Genomic DNA, 22,835 nt, shown 5'->3' on the forward strand with positions numbered 1-22,835 from the left:
TTGACTGTATAAGTTTTTTAAGTGCAGAATACCATGTAAGATGAAATCGTTTACGGAGATGGTTTCTTTGCTTCATGAACTGCCGGATATTAGTAGGCAATCGATACATTTTATTGTTACTATCAATAATTTCATTAGCATCTTTGATTGCATTTTGGATGAAATTGGTAAGCTTTTGCACCGGCAGTATCAATACCGGTAGCAGTTCTGAGGTTGTTAAAGTTCAAACTACTAATTGTTAACACATTTTCAAACACAATCCAGTCCGTATTTAATTTCTGGGATGGTTTTGGTTCATGTTAAAGATGCCTGGTGTCACAATCACAGGGAGGTGATCGGAGGAAAGTTCGTGAATTACATCCAAAGCCACGGGCACAGTCATGTTGGTAAGAATAATGTCCAGTATATCGGAGAGTTCAACTCTGCTGGGTCTATAAGTATAATCCGAAGGCAGGTGAAGCAGCACTATGGGTTGACTACTAATAAAGCAATGCAAGGTATCTCCATTGGGATTTCCTCTTCTGCAGTTCCAAGCCAAGTGCTTGGCATTAAAGTCACCTGCCACAATGGTAGGTGAATCAGTAGGAAAAAGTGAGTCTAGAAAATTTTCATTCAGTCTATTTTGTGGCGAGTTGTATGAAGCACTAAAATACACATTTTTAAATGATGGAAGAATAACAGCAATTGTGACTATTTCACAGCTCTGAGTCCTATTTACACTTATGAAGCATGAAGGTATGTTCTTTTTTACGTAGATCATTACACCACCTCCATGGTGGCTGAGTCGATCACATTTATATGATCGATAGTTTGGAATATGTAGACCATAACATGCTTGTGCGTGAGTTTCCGTAATGAGACCAAGATCTAAATCATGTTCGATAAGAAAGTACTGCAGTTCGTGCAGCTTGGAGGAAATACCCACAGGCATTCCAGACTGTGAAACAGAGAGTACTTTGCAGGACGTATTTATCCATGTAGAGCCGTATTTGCAGAGTTTTCAGGTTGTGATGGTTTGGTCATTGATTGATTAAGAATTAGTTGATTGGTTAAGAAGGAGGGCTAGACCCGATTCTTTGATAGCAGCAACAAGCATTCTTAGGTCTGTCAGTACTTGTTTAGCTTCACGTACAGCTTCGTGGGCTAGGCCTGGGAGTAAGTTTTGTTAGTGATTTCACTATACATTTTCGCCTGCTGATGGGCTTTGGGAACTTCTCACATCCACGAAAATTGGCTGTGTGACCTTTCTGAGAACAGTAGGGAGTGTAGACTTATCTTTTTTGCATTGAAGGACTGATGAGATTCACCGCAGCGTACACATTTGGGTTCGTGAAAACAATTCATCTGAGAGTGATGGAACCCCTGGCAGTGGTAGCACTGCAGGGGCCCAGCACGTCCTTTGTATTGCTCGATTTGCACTTTCATTCCAAGAATGAATTTTTCGTGAGAGAATGACTTATTCTTTTCAGTTCTATCCAGAGTAACAAGGAAGAGGGGGAGTTTTGTAATATCCCATTCCTACGTCGTGTTAATTGATTTACACGAACGAGTGATGATTTCCTCGGAAATGTCCTCAGTTTTTATGTAAGCAGGAAGGTGTTGGATAACACGCTTCAGATGTTTGGACTCAAGTAATTCGTAGCAGTGGTAGAATACACCCTTGCCTTTAAGTACTTTCACATTTTGTCAATAAATGGTGGAGATTTTGGCCTGTATTTCACTCCGTCTTGAATAGTTTGACCGTAGTAGTTATGCAAAGAGAAGTTATTTCGGCTTAGTAGTTTTCAGATGTCCATCCAGTTGTATTTGCTATCTTTAATAATTATTGGTGGAGGCTTTCTTCCACTCATGCTGTTATTGGCTGCCGGTTGTGGAGGTACAGAATTATCATCATTAGCAAGGGCCATATCTATATTGATACTTTGATACAAAAGTAGTTATACCAGGAGTTCTACTGCTTTTGCAGTACTTCCCTGTAAACCTGAAAGTAATCCACAATGGGCATGGTGATGAAAGTACATGAATGAATCCCATGGAGGGAGCAGGGAGAGAAGGGGAGATAAAAATTCTTCAGTAAGCCCTTTGCAACTAATCAGGGAGTAGAAAATAAAGTTCAGAAGCGGTTAAGCAGGTGGTGCCATCTGGTGTCGAAATTGGAGAATTTCAGCCAAGGCTAATCTAGAAATCACGTGTGTCTTGTTGACGAATCAGGGGCAGGATTGTGGAGCAAATATTTTGGACCTGGGAGTGGTGCTATAATTCTGCGGAGTCCACCATTTTGAACATGTTTAGCATTTGAAGTACCAATTACTGAGAAGGAAAATACTGTCTAGATGTGCATGATGCTGTAAAGAAAAATAATTTCCAAAATTTGATCCGCTGCATTTAATGCGCATAATTCTTGTGGCCGGAGGGATGCAACAGTGATACATTTCAGTAGATCTTTAAAAATTTATAAAAATAGTATGAGTGGCAGGAAAAATTAATGTCTCATAAATTCAGGGAAAATTGTAAAAATGTTTGCAAAAAGATTTAAATTCCTTTAATATGTCCTTGCTGGCACGGCTGGGTTCCAAACCAATGATCTTCATGTCAGTAGCGTGAAACAATACCGCTGAGCCATTACAGTTGTACTCAAATCAGGGAGAAGTTGAAGTAAACGAAGGTGTAAATTCGGATCTTCTGCAGTTTAGGCTTCATTTTGTCCAAAACATGTGGAAAGGTAACTAGGAGTTTAATTCCAACATATTGATGGTGTGAGCAGTGAAAGGCCTATTGTAATAGTCATCTTCTATGATTTCGTAATTTACGAGTAAAATATTTAAAAAGTCCACTATGCGATTTTGGTTAGCTTTTCTGTAAAAATTTTCATTGAGCTTGTTGATGTAGGGTTTCACATATTCAAATTTTAAATCGCGGTGCAAGTTTTTATTTCTGATGTAATACGGAGCTCCAGTGATAGTCCTGAGGAACTTGTTTTGGATAGCTTGAAGCTTTTTAATGTTATTCGGTTTGGCATTTGCCCAGACTGGAGATCGTATCCATATTTTCTGAGCTTTCGCTAGCCGGATGCGTTGGTAGCTGTAATGCTGACGAATCAGTGTCGTCAGATGGATTTGGTTTTCAGATAGGCTTCTTTATTCTTATGGTAACATCTCCTTTTGGTCCAGTATCCGAATCACCAGAATCTTCATCCAGAGCCTTGTACTTCTTTTTGTTTTCATCATAGGAGCACACAGGACTGCTTGCCTTAGTTGATTTTCGGCTGTCCAATTTGCGGGAAGTTGTTATCGTAAGTTTAAGCACTTGCCGGGATGTTCGGTCTAGGAATTTTGGAGGATCTTTCCTTGACGATCTTGTTTTCAATAAACAGTTTTAGTTTCCTAAAAAATTGCAGATCCTTTGAATCCTTATCATTGAGTGGACCATCAGCTTCTTCAATACACTGAAGATTGGTGATCTCCGTGCTGATAAAATTGAGCATACGCTCCATGATAAAACACAGAGTAAAGAAAATTGTCTAAATCAGAATTACCGTACTGGCTGCCTACTTTTCCTGAGCCAGGCTTATCTGATTAGTCATAGTAAAAGTCAGCAACTCAAAATCAATACGCAAGTCATAAGAGTAGCAAGAGATAATGAGCGAGGGGACTGACCACTTTCACGCTTCAAGTCTCAAGGCGAACTCTCAAGTAAATTAACGTACACATTCTCTTTTATATGTCAGCTGATTACCTAGGCTTATAAAAAATGATTTAACATTCTTCTGTTCAGAAATTTCTGAGGCAATAATAAATCTTGATTAGTGCTATGAAATACACTTTTTCTCATTTGGTGTGTCATGATAGGCCATTGTATCTTGTAAAACAAGTACATGGAAAATAGGAAAACTGTAAGGAAAAGATCATCTATAATAGATAATAACAATGAACAAGATTTTAAGGGAAAAAAAATGGTACATAGCTTTTTGAATTAAAGACACTATTTTTCTCACATTTTAGACCAATTATGTCAAAATATTTTTATTGTTTAACAAACATTGCATTTGTTACAAAGTGTATTTATCTTACCAATTTGTATGAATTCACTTGCTGTCTATGATATTTTAGTCACATATGATGATTCCAGTTTTGATGTTACATTATACATAAATTGAATTTTTTCAATGTATAATCTTCTATTCATCTTAGATCTTGTCATTCTGCTAAAAATGATTAATATCATGGCCTTCTCCCCAACAGTGCATTTTTGTTATATATATATTGATTTCTAACTCATGAGTGGAGCATTTACGTGCTGTAGCAGCATAGAAGTTTTTTCATATTTTATTATTGATTAAAATGTTTAAAAAATTGCACTTAGTCATATAAAATGTGTATTTTGCCCAATAATGACTAAGTACTTTAGCAGTGTTCCAGGGTTTAACTTAGTCATATTACAACTAAATTATAACTTAGTCATGTTATTATCGTAGGTCATATTATGGAATACAGTCAAAAGTCGTTAATCCGGACTCGTCGGGACTTCGGCGACTCCGGATTATAGATCATCAGTTTAAATCTGGTAAGATGGCATGCAGAAATTATAAAATTAAAAATATGAAACCGTAATTTATGAAATAAAGAACAATTATGATCTAAAGGGTATCAAAATTTACAAAAAAAAGGTTAATATTTATTTGTTTACTTTATTAAACATTTCTTTCAATGTAAGTTGTTCAAGTTGCTTCGTTTTATGTGATAATACTTTCTCTTTAATTCTATAAACAGACATAATTTCTTCTTCAGTTACAAAGTTCTGCTGTTCAAGTCCTATAATTGCTGTGTCGAGAATACCGACTAATTTGTCAATCGAAATTTTTTCATTTTCAATAACCTCTGTGTCACTTTCTTCACTATCGGAAGCGAATTATAATGACGAGGAATTTGATTTAAATCATATCAAAGATGGAGTACATCAAGATGAAATACTACATTTAATAAGGAATTATAAGCCAAATAAAATAAAAACATCTGCCCTGAAGATAAGGATAGTGCTGACAGATCAACTTCCATTTCATTGCGTGGCGCCGCGGCGTTAAAGATAAACAAAGTTTAGATAAACAAAGGATATGCCTTTATCCATTTTTTGTAGCAATTCCACTTTTTGTTTAATGAACTTCAAAACATACTTTTGCTTTGTAGATCATTTACATATTTAAATATATATCAGAAATTCTATTTGACATAATCCAAAGTTCAAGCTTACTTTTATAAAATTGCTCTAATAACGCGACGCATGCGCAGAAAGTTTGAAGCTTTGATGTCCGGATTATAGATCATTCCGGATTATGGGTGTCCGAATCAACGACTTTTGACTGTATATATTTTGCCCAATAATGACTAAGTAGTCAAACCCTAGAACAGTGTTAGGTTTGATTGAATTTACTTTACAATGAAGAAATAAACTGCTATATTTTAGAACTTTTGAATATTTTTCATAGTTTCCCCCCCCCAGTTTCCCTTTAGAAGTTCTTCACAGGAGCAACTTTTTTGAGACCTTAAGTAATTGCCATAAATCATATTATAAAATATGTATTTTGCCTAATAATGACTGATTAGTTAAGCCCTGGAACACTGTTAGTCCAACTGAACCTGGTTTAAAACAAACAGACTGCTATGTTTTAGGGCTATTGAATATTTTTCATAGTTTTTTTAATGTATGACGTAAACTAGTTTCTCTTTAGAAGTCCTCCATGAGGCATCTGTTCTGAGACCTTAAGTAATTGTCATAATGAAACAAATTGGTATAATATTTTTCTATTAACCCTCTAAGCATTACAGGTTAGCCCTGAAATTTCTAAGTTCCTCAAAATGTTATGAATAAATGGTATTTTCTTAATTATAATTAAAAAATGACTCTCTCATTTTGTACCTTGATTCCTTTGCTTACAATATACATCTAACCTGAAATCGGATACATTAAAAGCTGGCGGAGATTTTCATGTATAACAAATAAAAAAGCCACCCTTTTACATAGAATTTCGTGTCCATAATGCTAGTAAAGTTAAGGTGACCATAATAAATTATTAGCTTCTTCTTCCCTTTTAACTAGGAATACAATTCTATATTTTTTGTAAATTTTAGTTTTCTTACACTCCCTTGCATATTACATGATTTGACTCTTAAATATTTTATTTCAGACCTAAATTCTTAATGAATTTAAAACATATTTTGTAAACATTGATTAATACAACAGACAAAGCTTGAATAAACACAATGTAATATCCTATTAAATATAATATTAAATGTACGTATGGGAAATTTTAATTCTCATACATTATTTCCCATTTTTTAAATTATTATTGCTTATTTTCCTTGAGCACAACCTAAACAATTATTATTTCTTTGAAGGTTTCTATATTTCCTAAAGACTTTTTTTTTAACTCTTAAATGATGACTTTCTGATGGTCATAAAAACAGAAACAGGCAGTTGCATATGTTAGTATCAAATGCTTAGTTATCTAATTAATTTTTTTTTTTTCCAAATAAAAACATATCCGATTAGTTGCCTGGTGATAAAATTAATGAATAGTTGCTTTTTATCTAACAAATATTGTTAGATAAAATATTGAAACAAGTGATTCGGTATAACTTTGCTTTTGTGAAGAAAATGACTTACATCGTTATATTAGTTTTAGGACGAGAAAAGCTTATATTAACAAAATTAATTAATATTTGAATTAAAAGATCTTTGAAAAAGTAATTTATATGATATCAAAAAAGGAAAAAATATTTTCATTTCACTTTGTAATTAATATTTTTACTTGAAATAATTTTCATTTCAGAATTTAGAGTGGATGTACAGTATAAAGAAAATGGCAGTTACATTTTTTATATTGAAGGAAAACAATATTCAGTGTGTGGTTCAATCTCAGATCATAATCCAACTTTGCTGTTTTGTTCTGTAAATGATCGAAGTTTTCCTGTGAGAGCTGTTATTAATGGCAATGAAATACATCTATTTAAGAAGGTATAATTTTATGAAACATTTTAGTTATTTTGAAATAGGTTTATTAATTCCAATTGAATGCTTTTCTGTCATTTATTAATATGTAATGCATTCACTAAATATTATTTAATTCAGGAAAGAAATTTTCAGAATTAAGTTATGATTTGTGTTAATGAAATAATGTAAATGAAATAGGATAAATGAAGTTATTACAGGGTAGAGCAGAGCAGTTTGCTTATTTTGAAATTTAATAAAAGAAGAAGTAATGCATGTATATATTTAATTCTTTGAAAAGCATCAAGTACAACATGTAACGTTTATGTTCACACTGTTTTAAAGATAATATCAGGCAGTTTTAAAGATAATATCAGGCAGTTCGTTATTGTCAACACACTGCATTAATTGAACTCGAAAGTTTCTTCAACTCTTTTCAGCACATCAATGGGTATGTTGGCAAATGTTACATTTGCTTATTTATATTTGGTGTTTTGAAAAAGGTGGAGGTAAGCACAGTTGAGAAACCAGGCCATAAAATTTTTGCCCATTTGATTTATTTAGCAACTGGAGTGGTCGAAGGAGGAGCGGGCGTTTGCTCTCGAGGCATAATTTTGTAACGGTCACTCAATCACTGCTATGTAACATTCATTCTGTGCCCATTTCAATGTTGTACCCTATGGTTGTGTTCCTGGTCAGCAGTTTTTTCTGTTTTGCAATCTTCTAAGCGCCCTGCTCGGAAACATACTGCTGCTGTTGGGTTGTCCTCTCGATCTGTGAGGCTATTCCTTCATGAAGAACTGAAATTTCATCCCTACAAATTGGCTATAGTGCAGGAACTTAATCCACGTGATTTAATTGCTAAAAAAAAATTATGTGAAGTGCTTCTTGCAATGCCTCACGACATGCTTGTTTTCTTCAGTGATGAGGCACACTTCCATCTTTCAGTTAATAAGCAGAACATGCACTATTGGAGTCTTCATAACCCTAGACAACTCCATCACCATCCCCTACATTGAGAATGTGTAACTGTTTGGTGTGCAGTATTGCAAATTGGAATAATTGGATCATGGTTTTTTGAAGAAAACAAATGGGCTGTTTCACTGACTTCTGATCATTATGTACACATAATTGAGGAGTTCTTACCAAAACTCAACGAGATGAATATGGGAGATGTATGGTTCCAGCAGGCCGTTGCCATTCCACATATGGCTTGTATGTCAATGACTGGTTTGCGGCAATACTTCCCAGGACGTCTCATCTCTTTGAGAGGCAATTTGCACTGGCCAGCATGATTGCCTGATTTAGCCCCCTGTTATTGTTTTCTTTCAGGCTTTCTAAAATCATTTGTTTACAGTTAATGTCTTAACGCACTGGATCACCTGAAAATCAACATTTGTCAAGCTATAGCCAACATACCCGTCAATGTGCTGGAAAGAATTCAACTAAACTTCTTAGTTCGATTAACGCAATGTGTTGACAATAATGGACGCCATCTCACCAATATTATCTTCAAACAGTGTGAACATAAACTTTACATGTTGTACTTGATGCTGTTTAAAGAATTAAATATATATATGCACTACTTTTTCTTTTATTGAATTTCAAAATTCCTCTGCCCCACCCTGTTCTATATATACTGTTAACTCCTGATAACTGGGCCTTATTAAAAAAGAAGGATGGGGTTAAGTTCGTTTAATGCATAATGATGGAGAAATTATTATCATAAACCAGTCAGATTAAATCAAAATTTTATATGGGAAAAGCAAATGTTTAGCAAGACAGTATTGATAACAGATTGAAGGAACAGTATTTAAGAATTTTTTTTACACACAACTGTACATAATTTGGAATACATAAACATTTTTAAAATTATACATCCAAAAATAAATTGCTGAATCATAAAAATAAATGTTACAGTAGACAGATTAATCTTGTGTTTCTCATCGACTCCTATCAAAACACAAAACTAATACAAACAAAAGCAATTTTTTTTTCTGTTTTGAATGGCATTCTTCTTGTTTGGAGTGCTAATTTACCTTTCTAACCAAATTATGAGTTTATTCTCCAAATTAAACTGCTTAAAAATAAACGGGTAAGTTGTAAATAATGTTTTCTGTGAATTGTAATATGAATTATACCTCTTTCCGATGTTTATTTTACTGCTGTCAAATTAACCAAGATTTTGAGTTAATAGTGGAGCTCATCTCTAGTAACTATAATATACAACAGGTAAAGTGTTAATTTCTTAAAATATATTCTAATGTTTACAGCTGCAATGCTGTAAAAAAAATGCAGTACAGTATGTTAAGTGAACAGCATTTACAGGCACCATAATTTGAATTTGTATAAATAATTTTATACTTAGATAGGTAATTTTAGTAGAGTTAGAAGTAAAATTGTTCTATTTTTCTGTGCAATGTAGCAGAGACATATTTAAGAGAAAACTGTGCTGGAAAAGTAAGAATACAGGGTGAAGTGTATCTCAGTAATTTGGTGACATTTTGGTCCGGTTCCTGTATCAACATACTATGTATTGAAATTCAATAAATGTAATTGACCACTATGGTTAGCTATAACCGTAATTCCACACTCTTATTGCTATCCAGTAATTTCAAGAAGCAGAAAGTACTAGAAATATCTCATGTCCGGTTGAAAACTAAGGCTGAAGAGAGAGAGCATCTGCTTTCATTCGAGGGGTGTCTTTCATGCGTGAAGGTTATCTGTTTCTGACGCTGCTATCTGGTTTTAACCACATGATTACTTAGACGTACGTCCCTTGCCTCGTGCATTTTCGCTGTGCCTAATGAACATTGCTCGGTCCTTGTGGACCAATCTTATGCTATTCTTCTGAAGTTTGGACATGATATTGATCATCCTGAAAATTGAAGTCAGCGTTATGGAAAGCTGAGAAGATTTTTCTATGCCCTTATGGAGAAGGAATGCTATGGGTCAAAGCAATTCTACGATAAAGCCTTCCTTAGGAACTTTTCTAAAAAGGATCCAATAGTGATCGAATTTCATAGAAGACAAGCTGAAAGGAAGAGAAAGCAGTTTCTCAAATCTGATAAGTCTACAGAGGATGAGTGGAAAACCTCGACCAAGACTGCAAAAATTTTCACTGCTCCTGTTACGGAACCGTTGAAATCCCCTGTGATGAAGACTCCCGCTGCTACTGAGGTCTCCGACGTAGTAATAACGACGAATAGTTTTGAAGCTCTTACTGCAGTTCCTGATCCTGTGGCCATGGACTGTGCTGAAAATTTGGATAAAACTGTTAATGATCTTACTCATGAATTAGCGGCTAAGAGTGATCCTAAAAGTGAACGATTTCCTCCGATTTTCTGCCCAAGACCAGATGTGAAATGGAGTGATTTACGAGGACTCTTCAGCAAATATGGTGTTAAGGATTATGTTGATGTTTTAACTAAAGATAAAATTACTCTGATATTCAACTCGATTGATCATTGAGATAGAGCACTAGCTGTGCTAATGAAAGATGAAGAATGCACTAGAAGATTATAATATTAGGCCCTTCGTCTTTTTTAATCATATTAATATTTATTGATCTATAATTAAGTTCATTACAACACTCTCACATAGCACATTGTTTATTCCAGACCAACATTAACTGACAATTACTTCACTTCAGTTTGACCAGCAACTGGTGTGTTGCCACATATATGTAACATCTCCCCTCTTTTGGGAAACTCATAGGAATCAATGCATTACATAATTATCATATTTGGATGGTCGATATACATTAGGACCACTTCTTGTTTTATATACACAATCACGATTAATATTATTGCTATTATTTTGATGGTGAGGATCATTATGTATTTTTGGATGTTCTCTACTTATATTTTCCTCATTCTCATTACATAGATCATAATAGTCTAATCTCACTAAATTCTGATTTTTAGTTTTTCTTAAATGGAATTTATTCCATTTAATTACCCTATTATCTTTTGTTCTAATCCAGTATGATCTAGGAGTTGAATGCTTTCCCATCTCAACATTACCTTTTCCCCAGGAATAAATTCAGGTCTTTCCCTTGCGTGCTTATCATAATAGATTTTAGCCTGTTTCTGCTTACTCCTCACCTTTTCTCTATATTGATCTTTTACAGTTGGTTTCAATTCTGTTTGTGTAATTGGTAATCATGTTCTTAAATTCCTACTTAATAGCATTTGACTTGGTGATAAATTTATACCTGAAATTGGAGTATTTCTATATTCCAGTAAAGCCTCATTTAATTTCTCTAATCCTGCTTTTCTAAATAAATTCTTAGCTATACCTGCCAACTTTTCTGCAAATCCATTAGATTTAGGATATCGAGGACTGCTAGTGATTATTTCAAATCCCCAATCCCTTGCGAAACTCTTCATTTTCCAACTATTAAATGGTACGTTATCACAAATTAAAGTTTTGGGTATTCCATGTGTTGCAAATATCGATTTCAATTTACTAGTAACTTCCATTGCATTTTTATTTTTTAGAGGAATTATGTCTACCCATTTAGTTAAGTAACAGCCTATTACTAGATAACTTTTCCCCGCATACTCACAGATATCAGCACCAACCTTTTCATAAGGTAAACTGGGAATTTCATGAGAAACAAGAGGTTCTTTTACTGTTTGAGGCCTGAACCTATCACAAATTAGGCATTTAGAAATCATATTCTCAATGTCACTGTTGATTCCTGGCCAAAATAGTACTTGTCGAGCCCTAGCTTTTGATTTTTCAATCCCACTGTGAGCTTCATGCAATAATGTTAACATACACTTTCTTAATGCAACTTTCTTAATACAATTCGATTATAAAAAAAAAAAAATAAATAAAAAAAAAAACTAAATCTTGTTCAACACTCAACTCATTTTTAAATTTAAAATAAGATCTTGCATCTTTAGGAAGTTTATCAACACTCAAAGGCCATCCATTTTGCCAATATTCTTTCACTAACATTAACCCTTCATCTTCTAATGTAGCTTTCTGAAATTCCCTTTTCTTACTCTCGGACATTTGCAGTTGTTTTGTTAGTATATGAACAATCTCTGTCATATCCATGTTTTGATTTGTGTGTGCATCAATAAAGGAATGTGACAATATACATATATTTCCCAGGCAAATATTTAAGTTTTAAGTTATATTTTAAGAGCTTAATTTTTATCCTCTGCAATCTATTTGACAACACATTAGCAATATTTTTGTTCATAATTGAAACTAATGGTTTATGATCAGTAAGCACTTCTACCTCTCTACCATAAATGTAATAGTGAAATTTATTAGCAGCAAATAAAATACTAAGAAATTCTTTGTCAATCTGAGCATAGTTTTTTCTGCATTATTTAAACTCCAAGACAAAAAAAGCAATTGGTTGCCCATTCTGCAATAAGCAGCAGCCTAACCCATCTTTAGAACTATCTGCCTGTATAATTATAGGTTTACTGCTATCAAATATTCCTAACACAGGTGCACTGGAAATTAATTTTTTTTTAATTTCCTGAATGCTTTATAATGTAGCTGTAACCAAAAAGTTCAGTTCCCTTAATATGGCTGTTTTCTCTGAAAAATGTGGTACAAATTTCCTCAAATAATTACACATTCCCAAAACACACTGTAATTCATGCTTATTCTGAGGTTCCTGTAACTCAGTAATGGCTTTAATTCGATCAGGATCAGGTCGCATGCCTGATGCATTAAATAAATGACCTAAATATTTAACCTCACTAACCCTATATTGAAGTTTTTGCTTGTTGAATTTAATATTGAGTTTTTAAGCTCTGTTGATGACCTCTGTTAAAATTTTATCATGTTCTTGTATAGTGCTGCAGCAATGAGGATGTCATCAAAATAGACCAATACTCCTGGTATATCACCAAAGTTTTCAAGATTGCATTTCTGAAAAATTTCAGGTGCACATGAAATACCCATTGGAAGCCTTAAGAATTTATAGCATCCAAATGTTGTGCTAAAAGTACAAAGATCACTACTATTTCCATCTAACGCTATTTGAAAAAACCCATCCTTTAAGTCCAAAACAGAGTAAATTGATTTATTACATAGATTTGGTAAAATCTCCTCAATTGTTGGAATCAACACATGTTCTCTTTTTATAGCTTTCTTAAGATCTTGAGGATCAAGGCATATTCTTAAGGATCCATTAGCTTTTTCAATTATTACTAGATTGCTAACCCAGTTCAAAGGTTGATCAGCTTTTGCAATAATGCCCTGTCTCTCTAATTTGCTTAATTTTAATTCAAGTTTAGGTTTTAAACTAAGTGGTACTCTACGTGGTGGTCTCACTACAGGAGCTATCTGATCATCAACCATGATTTTACACAATCCACTAAATTTCCCCACACCTTCAAACACTTCTGAATTATTAATAATAAATTGATCGTTAGATGGAGGTAAAACAATTGTATACTGATCCAACTTACCTTTAATTGATATTCCAATTAACAATTCATATGATGAATTTAAATCTAGATGTTCTTTACTTAATTCTTGCAATAATAATTTCTCAAGTTTATTTAGAAGTGTAGTAACTTTACTACATACAATAGCACGTTTCTTTTTTTCTTTTGCTAAATCATCCATTATGTTTCGTTTTCAAAGATCGATACCAAGAACAAATAAATCAAAATTCTTAGATTTCAAAAGGTAATTCCCCTTTTCCCGGGTTTTGGCACCAAAAGAATGATGGTGTCCCATGAGTCATAATTTCCAAGTTGTTTCGTTTTTATCTTAACAATCAAAACTTCAGAAATTCACAGAAATAACATTTATTAACGATAGAACTTAAAGACATATTATTTTACTTCTGCCTATAGCGGCCATGAAAACAAAATCAAGCATAAAAAAAGTATGGCATGCGTCATTCTTTCTGTTCAAGCGGCAAGTGAAAAATTTTTCATCGGTGCGCAGCAAGAGCGCCACCTATCTGCCGAAAGACGGAAAAGCTATCTAGCTCCATATCGAGAAATTTACATTGGCCCAGTAAGAACTAGTAAGCAAATAAAATTACAGATTTTTTAAAGAGGAAAAAAAGCCAGAAATTTAAATGAAGTAAAATCGATCTCATTCCACCGAAAAAGCATTCTGGGTTGATTATACTGAGCAGTGACAACAAAGAAATTTATTAAAGTAGCGTTAAATTAAAATACATAATATTTTTTGTTTTGTGTTGTACATACATATATATTTTTAAAAAAATTAAGTTGTTTATATAGAATTTTTTTTTAATTTGTTTTTCATAAGTTTTCGGAACGTAACCCTCCCTTTTTATACTAGCTCTGGGTCTCATACAACACGGTTTCACACAGCATTTCCTTGGAACCTATCTACCGTGTTATACAAGAGTCACCTGTACTTCAATAAATAAAACTTTTCTTCCCTATTTGAGTTTTTCTCAGTATAAAAGTGTAAGAAATTTACAAAATAAAATTAGCCAAAGAGCATAAAATTTAGAATCGGTTTGGAGCTTCTTTGAAATGGCATTGCCAAAACAATATAAAAACCCTCACAATTTCTCCTAGTTTTTCAGGTTTCAAAGTTGGCAACTATGTAATGCATTTTTAGGGAAGTGGTTATTAATATTCTAGTTTTAAATTAATTTTATATAAAAAATTTAGGAGAGGAAACTATTTATAATTCTAACTTTAGGTTAATTTTAACTAAAGAAATACTGAAAACTATTAGACAAAGTTTAAAAATAATGTAACTTTACTTCCTTTACCTATAAATACTGAAGGTTGTTTCTTTTTCTAGTAATTTACTGTATCATTCTGTTTTTATAAAAATAGATTAATTTGATCTAAAAAAAAAATTTAGATAATTTATTATAAATTTTACTTATAAATATTAAAGACAGTTTCTAGCAAAACTTCTGCTATTGAGAAATCGGTACTTTTCCGTTTTGCTGGCGCAGGCTATAAAGCCGCCAATAACGGTACAACAGAAGCCAAACAGAATATCTTTGCTGGTAAACTTTTACACCTCATTTTCAAAACAAGTCGCAGCCATTTCTTATAAGATTGATTGTTTCTTTCAATACTGGCATACAATTAATAGAATTTTTACCAGATACCTCAATTTTATGCCCTAACGTAACTCACGGTAATTAAATCAATTAAGATGTCATCACACCGCTCATCCGAAAATATAGAAAAGGCAAAGTCAAGGGTAAAATTCATCAATTCTAATGAGAATGCACTACGGTTTTACATAAGCTATTCGTACAAATTGAAGTAATTCTTGCATTTAAACTTGTATTCTAAATTAAGATTTAACTTGAAATTAATGTAGTTAATTACTGAAAAAATTAGATTTTTGTAGCATAGTTTACATGAGATGAGATCACTTGGGGTCACGTGATACGAACCGAAGAATCAGGATGTTGAACTATGAAAGCATAGTAAATTCTTAAACTAATGTTATTTTACAAATTTATTCTCTTTATTTATTGGCTTTTTACAAAATTTTAAGCGATATTAAAATGTTTATGCCTTCAAAATTAAAAATTCTTAGAACTAACATTTGTTAACATAAAAAGCCAATAAAGCCTGCTTGGCGAGATTCGCGCCGGTGAAACGGAAAAGTACCGAGAAATCTAATTATAATCCAACGGTAGATAAATTCTATATAGATAAGTACTGAAGTTTTAATAATAGACAGTTTTAGTGGATAAAAATATTTCAAAATTTTAAGCTCTATCAATAAACAGTTTAGCTTTATGAAGTCACTCTTTATGTATTATGCATATAAAATACAATAGGTTTATAACAGATTTAGCTTGGCCAAGCACCTAATTTACAGAAGTCATCTTTAGTCATTTTAGTGAACAACTACTGACACAATTTGAATATAGAAATGAAACTGAGAAAAGAAACTTACATTTTTAATAACTGCAAATTTTCATATTTTTTATATTTTAATTTTTATGCTGAACTTTAAGTATTTCACCGAATAATTGTTTTAACATGCACATAATCATATTACTGTGAAAATTTTGAAAGCAAATATTGAAACAGGAAAAGTTATTACTTTGGAAATGTTTGCTGTGCAGTGTAAAAATAAATTATAAATGATAGATTAAGCATATTTTGTAACCTATTATTTATTATATGTAAGAAATAAGAACATGTAAGAAAACAGAATTTTTTATACCTTTGGAGAGAATGTAAAAATTAAAGATTTGAAGAAATATGAGTAATGCAGTGGAATGCTCACTTATAAAACTAAAAATTATGTTAATATAAAAAGTGTTTCTTGTCATAACACTAAAAAATCTCATAGACTGGAATTTAACAGTTTTATTTTAAACAATTAATTTTTTCCTTCCCAGCACAGGGATAAGGAAGTTACTATGTAAGTCTGTGGCCTAGGATTAACATGGGCCGAAGTACTTTATACTATTAAGCCTAAAACACAAACACAAATTCCTATAAAATTTGCATAATTAAAATAAAACAAAATGCAGTATTACTCGTAATGATTGTTTGTACATTAAAATTTAAATATGTATCTTAATGAAACAAAAATTTCAAATACATATTATATTTAAATGCAGATGCATTGCATATTATATTCTATCGTCATACTTACATACAAAAGTGTATTTCATTATGTGAAGCATTTGTAAGTACTGCACAATATATTGATCCATGTTGCACTTTCTAATTCATGAAGTAATAAATAATTCTTATAGCAACAAGATTTACACTTAAACATTCCATTCAACTAAATATACTTTTTATTCTTTCTTACCTCAGTCAGATTACACCAACATGGTTGTGTTAATACGAAGTACCTATACTTTTAGTACTTTAATTCTGCTGGTAAAATGTCATCAAAATAACATGATGGTTAGAAAAGGATATTGAGTTCTATATAATAACTTACTAAATTGATTTCTTGAGTTCCGTATTATTTGTTTTGTTGAACCCACCAGCGGCCGAGCGGTAAAGTCGCTGAACACTGGTAGTTCGGTTCGAGGTTCGAATATTGCGAACGGGCTGGCTGCATGGGTGTTTTCATGGTTTTCCCCATGTGTAACATGTATACGAGCCAGTTTCCCTTAAAAAGTCCTCCACGAAGGCATCCCTCCCCTTAGACAGATAGCCCTCGTGTGCTTTGCCATAATTAAATACACTAAAAAATTTGTTTTGTTGATTATGTTATCTTAACACAATTTATGTTTCACATCAATAAATGAAATTTTTTGAATTAATGAACTTAAATTGTGCAATGATTGTATTATAAAATTTTATTTCAACTGAATTATCTTAATCTACTGTAGACATTTGTAGAACTTACGCCATACGTGATGGTTCAACCAACATTTAATAAGATAATATTTGTATTTTTTGCTTTACATGAATACTTAGTGCATTAAATTAGGCAAAGCAGCAACTTCCTCCTGTCTGGCCTATGATTTAACCAGGACTCTATCGCTTTCAGGGACAACAGGTGCATGTTCCTCATCATTAGGAGATCATTTGCAAAAAAGACACCTGTATTCATACCAAAAGTTATAAAAAAAAAAAAAAAAAAAAAAAAAGAGGGAGAAGGTAGCACCATCTGCCCTTAGCAATAGTAAGGAAACATGAAAATTAAGTTTAGCATTTTAAAAGAATTAGGAATAATTGTACTGGAATTAAAGTCATTAAAAAGGTCTTTGAGAATGTGAAAAGCTTCAAGGAAATCTAATTCATCAATTGAAGAAGCTTTTTTGTAATTTTTGCAGAAAGCCAAAACTGTGATTAAATTTCAAACTAAGATTTGTATTGATGATTTCTTTATTTCTTCTTTTGGGATGTAAGATTTTTATTTCTTGATGCACAACAATTTAGTTTTAATTTCACAAATTTTTCTTTTAGTTCAGAGGATATTTCTCGAACTACACTTACATATAAATTAATTCCCCGTGAATTAAAGTGAGAAGTGGAATCTTTAGCAATCAAACACTGAATGTTATTGATGGGTGAGAAAATGATTTGAAAATTGAATTTCTAGAGAATCCCTGCAATTTTGTAACTGTGCGAATTAGAAAAATGACATGGCTATTAATATTGTATCTAACAGCGAAATGTCTTCGTTGATGGCAAGATGGAAACTTTTTAAATGCTTTGTCAATAACCATGGGATAAAATTTTCTGTCAGTGGAAGTGATTGCAAATAATTGAACTCATTAGAAAGCAAAGATTCTGAGGAGCAAATTTTTTCCATTTTTCCATTCCAGCCATTTTTTCCTTAGCCAGGTGACATGATTTAGCATAGGAAGGCAAGCAAACAGAAAAATGCATTTACAGTAAAATGTAATGCTAAAATCAGATTCATTGCAGATAAGAATATATAAAGAAAGAGAATGGTATTCTCAGATTCAGTTTCAAAAGTGAACTGGATGGCATATGGAATTTATAGCACATCTTGTCTGTGTGGTTTGAGATATATCAGCAAAACTAAAAGAGCATTCAAGTTTAGCATCAAGGAATACAGATCTTATCACTAAAAAGTAGAAATAAAGAAATTTGTGAGAGCTAATCATAATTGTGAATTTAATCACAGTTTTGACTTTGTGTCTGCAAAAATTATCCAAAAAGGTTCTTCAGTTAATAAATTGAATTTCCTTGAAACTTTTCACATTCACAAAGATTTATCTTGTTTACTTAGTGACTTTAATTCCAGCTTTTAAAATACTACTATTAATGTAATATTTCACGTTTCATTACTATTTCTGTGGACCACCTTCTATGGCGTTACCTTCTCATTTGTTTTACTCTTGTGCTTTTGATATAAATATAGCTTCACTCTTTGCAGAATTTCTTTTCCCCTCACGATGAGTGACCTACACTTGTTGCCCTCGAAACTGATACAGTCTTCGTTAAAATACACTCACTTCCAAAAGTTAAGCACGAAAATGTAAAATGAAAAACAATCAGCAAATACTGCTTTGATTGGCACAAAATTTGGCAGGAAATAAGCATATATATTTATGCATAAAACAAAATCAATAATTATATACAGAAATGAAAACAATATTAAATTTTTGTAAGTTATCAGATAATGATATACTGGAGACTTAAACAGAATTATGTATAAAGTGAAAATAAACAGCATAAAATGAAAAAAAGGACATTAATAGGGTATGTGATATCCCCCTCATCTGTATACAAAGTTTACACCTTGTGACCATGCTTTCAATTAGGTGGTCAACCACCGCAGAACTAAGCAATCACCATTCTTCTTGTAGAGCAGTTTCCAGCTCAATAAGAGTGGCTGGAGGTGGGAAACGTGAAGATGCAGCACGGCCGAGAGCATCCCAGAGATTTTCAATGGGATTAAGGTTGGGCGAATATGCTGGCCACGTTATACGCGCTATCCCTTCACTCTCCAGGTAGTCATCGACGATGTCAGCTCTATGGGGACATGCCTTATCATCCATTAAAACAAAAGTAGGGTCAACTGCTGCAGCGTACAATCTCACAATGGGTTCTAGGACTTCATCTTGATACCGGACAGCCGTCAAAGAACCCCGTTTAAAGATGTGCAAGTCGGTGCAGTATCCTAATGAAATCCATGCCCACACCATAATGCTTCCGCCTCACAATGCGTGAAGTTTTGGCACTGATTGCGTGTTCGTTGTTCATACCATATCCTTATATGCTTGTCATCTGGCTCCAGAGCAAATCTTGACTCATCAGTAAACATGACATTGCCCCAGTCAGACACATTCCAATTGACATGTTCCCGCCACCACTGTAATTGTGCCCCTCTTGATTGGATGGATAGAGGAACACAAACTCGAGGTACCCGGGCGTACAGTCCACTCATATGTAATTTTCGGCATACTGTAGCTGCAGATATCGCCTTACCAATGGACACTGTAACCATACATGTCACGTATGGAGATCGTTCTGCGATTCCGCTTGGCTACAATAGCAATATATCGATCTTCCGCAGGGGTTGTAACCCTTGGGCGACCGGCTACGGGCCTTCGGACAACTGTCTGTGCAGTGTGGAATTGTTTTCATAAATGTGAAATTACAGAATGATGGACGCCGAAGAAAAGATCAACATCTGTAATCGACTGTCCTGCTTCAATGCGCCGCACAGCACGCCAGCACTCAGAATCTTCCATTCGTCTTCTAGAAGTCATAGAAACACGTGTGTTTTGAAAACGTATGTTTAAACACCTTCTATCAGCACTTACAATCAATTTCCGTAACCCTTCATTTAGCTAGCTTCTTATAAGACTACCTTTTTTGCATATTTCTTGACGTGAAAGCACGATTGGCTGTTACCTAACATATTTGCATACTTCCGTCTACCTCTGCAGCGAATTGCATCCTCTTCAATTCTGATTGGCTTCCAGAAATTAGCATTTTGCTCTCCGTGCTTAACTTTTGGAAGTGAGTGTATAAGCCAAATAGAAGGTTGTTACTTTTCCTAATATTATGTTTTACTTTGGGCATATTTCTGTCCTCACTTGGTATATTATTAAGTTTTATCTACAAAATGATTTAAACATTAATTATTAATTGGTATATTATTGTAATCATATTTAAAAGTTCTTTGATAAATAAAAGCATTTCTTCCCTACTTGGTATAAGAGTATGAGAAAATTACAAAATGAAATTAGGCAAAGAATATAAAAATTTATAATTGCATGACAATCACATTGCAAATAGTCCAATAACCTAAATCATGCATTATATGTTAATTGGGTGATAATCCATTATTATAAAAATGAAAATGCACTAAAAGTCAATCTCGAATTCTTTTGAAAAGACTTTCAAAAGCAAAAAAAAAAAAAAAAAAAAAAAAAACCTGGTTTTTCATATTCCAAGATTAACAGCTGTACCATGTCACTTAGGCATGAATTCATATTTAATAACATTTATTCAAGTCATAATATAAATAGGGGGAGGAATATTTATTTTGGTTTAATTGAATACATTAAAATTACTATATACAGTTAAATGTTAAAATTTAACTGTATTGTTGCAAACTTTGTATGCTTTCAGGATTCTAGTTATCAATTTCTTCTTCACACTCCAAAATTCTTCTCTGCCTCTTTGTCAGAACTCTCTCACAAGGGAGCAGTTGCTCCAATGCCTGGAGTGATTGAAAAGATAAGTGTCAGTGTAGGAGATAGTGTTAAAAAGGGAGATGCCCTAGTTGTCATGATAGCTATGAAAATGGAAGTAAGTGTATTGCATTTCAATATCCAGTGGTGAATGCTTTTGTGAAACTTTTGTTTTATAAATTCACAACAGTGCTAATAAATGTAGTTTTCCTTTTCAAAATCTTAATACAATTGATATTACTTGAATTATGAATTCTTAAAACAAAGTATAAATCTAATGTTGTTTTTAAATTATACTTCCAAAGCAAATTAGACATTTAATTTTACAGCTTTAGCACTGTGTTTGCTGAAAGTTGCTAAATAAACTTAAAATCTATGTTTAGCATATTCAATTATATTGAGACATTTTCTTAAAAATAAATATTGTGTCTTTGAAGAATATTGTAGTGATAGCATAGAGGTCTTAAATAAGTAAGTTTTGTTTATATTTATGATATATAAGTACTCATATTTTGAAATAGCATCATTTAGCACATATCAGTTTTATCTTTAATAATATAGTTTCATGTAGAATACATTAATATCAGTTGTAATTTAAAAAAGGTTTCTTGTGAAAGTTAAAAACTCAAATTTGTAGTCATTTTGGCAAGTACTTAATTTTTATACTTCCAGACTAAATAAGTATTTTTTTTTTTTCCAGTATGTAATAAAAGCCCATTGTAATGGAATTGTTGAAAAAGTATTCTATAAAGTTGGTGAAAATGTCCCAAAGAACTCTCAGCTGGTTCAGATCAAGGGTGATTCATGAATATCAGAAAATTTTAAATAAGAAAATATTAGTATATTGAATATATTTTTATTTTTGTCAAATAAGTATAAATTCCTGTAAAATTTGTTTTTGTGTATAAAATTTTCATATTTTTTATTATGTGTTTATTAATATGGCTCAATCTTTTACAAGAAAACAAAATTAAATCACAAAAATATAAATTCTCAGAGTTACATAGAAGCTTTAGTTTCTTTAAAAATAATCAAAGAAGCTATTAGGCGTGTGTTGCTTTCTTCGCTGTTTCAACAAATTTGAACAAGATTTTTAATGTTGGTATTAAAGTATTTATGAAACCCTGTTATACTCTTATAATTTTCTGAGAGTTATGTTGTTACAAATTTCTATATTAATGAATCTTTAAATTTGGACACATTTTTAAAAGTCATAAAAAATTAAATAAATGACATGCAGTTAGCATCTAAACACATAAAAGCTTATTACAAAGATTTTGGGGAGGGTCATAAGGTACATACATTTCAATTCAAATTTTTCCCAACTGCTGGCACTGAGGAGTCAATGTTGCGAAAATGAGCAAATTTAAATCTTTTTTTTTTAAAATTATGTGCAGCTGAAAGCTCACGACAGGGTTCGTACGGTCCTTAATTTTTTTTGGAATTGATTTTTGGTCCTTAAAAGTCCTTAATTTTGGCCAAAATCAGTAGAAGGTCCTTAATTTTAATCATCTGAAATTTCTGTTTGTTTATACGACTGCCATTTTGAGTGTGAATTAGCATTTTGGAGGAATATTTTTGGCGATTAACTCTCGTGTATGGTTATCTTTTGAATGGGTTGTAATTTGTTTCTATTTCTAATATTTACTGGAGTTTCATGGGATGCTCGAGTTTCTAAGCAAGATGTGAAACATCAGCATTTTGAAATTCAATTTTTGTAATAAAGAGCTCTTAAACAATTTTCGCTTTTGGAGAT

At 32.6% G+C, this 22,835-nt stretch overlaps 1 protein-coding gene across 2 annotated transcripts in view; it reads left to right on the forward strand.

The window, feature by feature from the left end:
• Mccc1 (Methylcrotonoyl-CoA carboxylase 1) overlaps positions 1–22,004 on the forward strand; it is a 118,744-nt gene extending 96,740 nt beyond the window's left edge. For both annotated transcript variants that reach the window (XM_085822244.1, XM_085822245.1), the window contains 3 exons: positions 6,827–7,011; positions 21,018–21,197; positions 21,780–22,004. In XM_085822244.1, coding sequence (XP_085678370.1) covers positions 6,827–7,011; positions 21,018–21,197; positions 21,780–21,887 — 473 coding nt within the window. In that variant the 3' untranslated portion in view covers positions 21,888–22,004. The remainder of the gene's footprint in view (positions 1–6,826; positions 7,012–21,017; positions 21,198–21,779) is intronic.
• The last annotated feature ends 831 nt before the right edge of the window (positions 22,005–22,835 follow it).

This window comes from Stegodyphus dumicola, chromosome 8 (genome assembly GCF_044657685.1).
Source record: "Stegodyphus dumicola isolate Sdum_Otavi_A_Nest chromosome 8, ASM4465768v1".
Lineage (NCBI taxonomy): Eukaryota > Metazoa > Arthropoda > Arachnida > Araneae > Eresidae > Stegodyphus > Stegodyphus dumicola.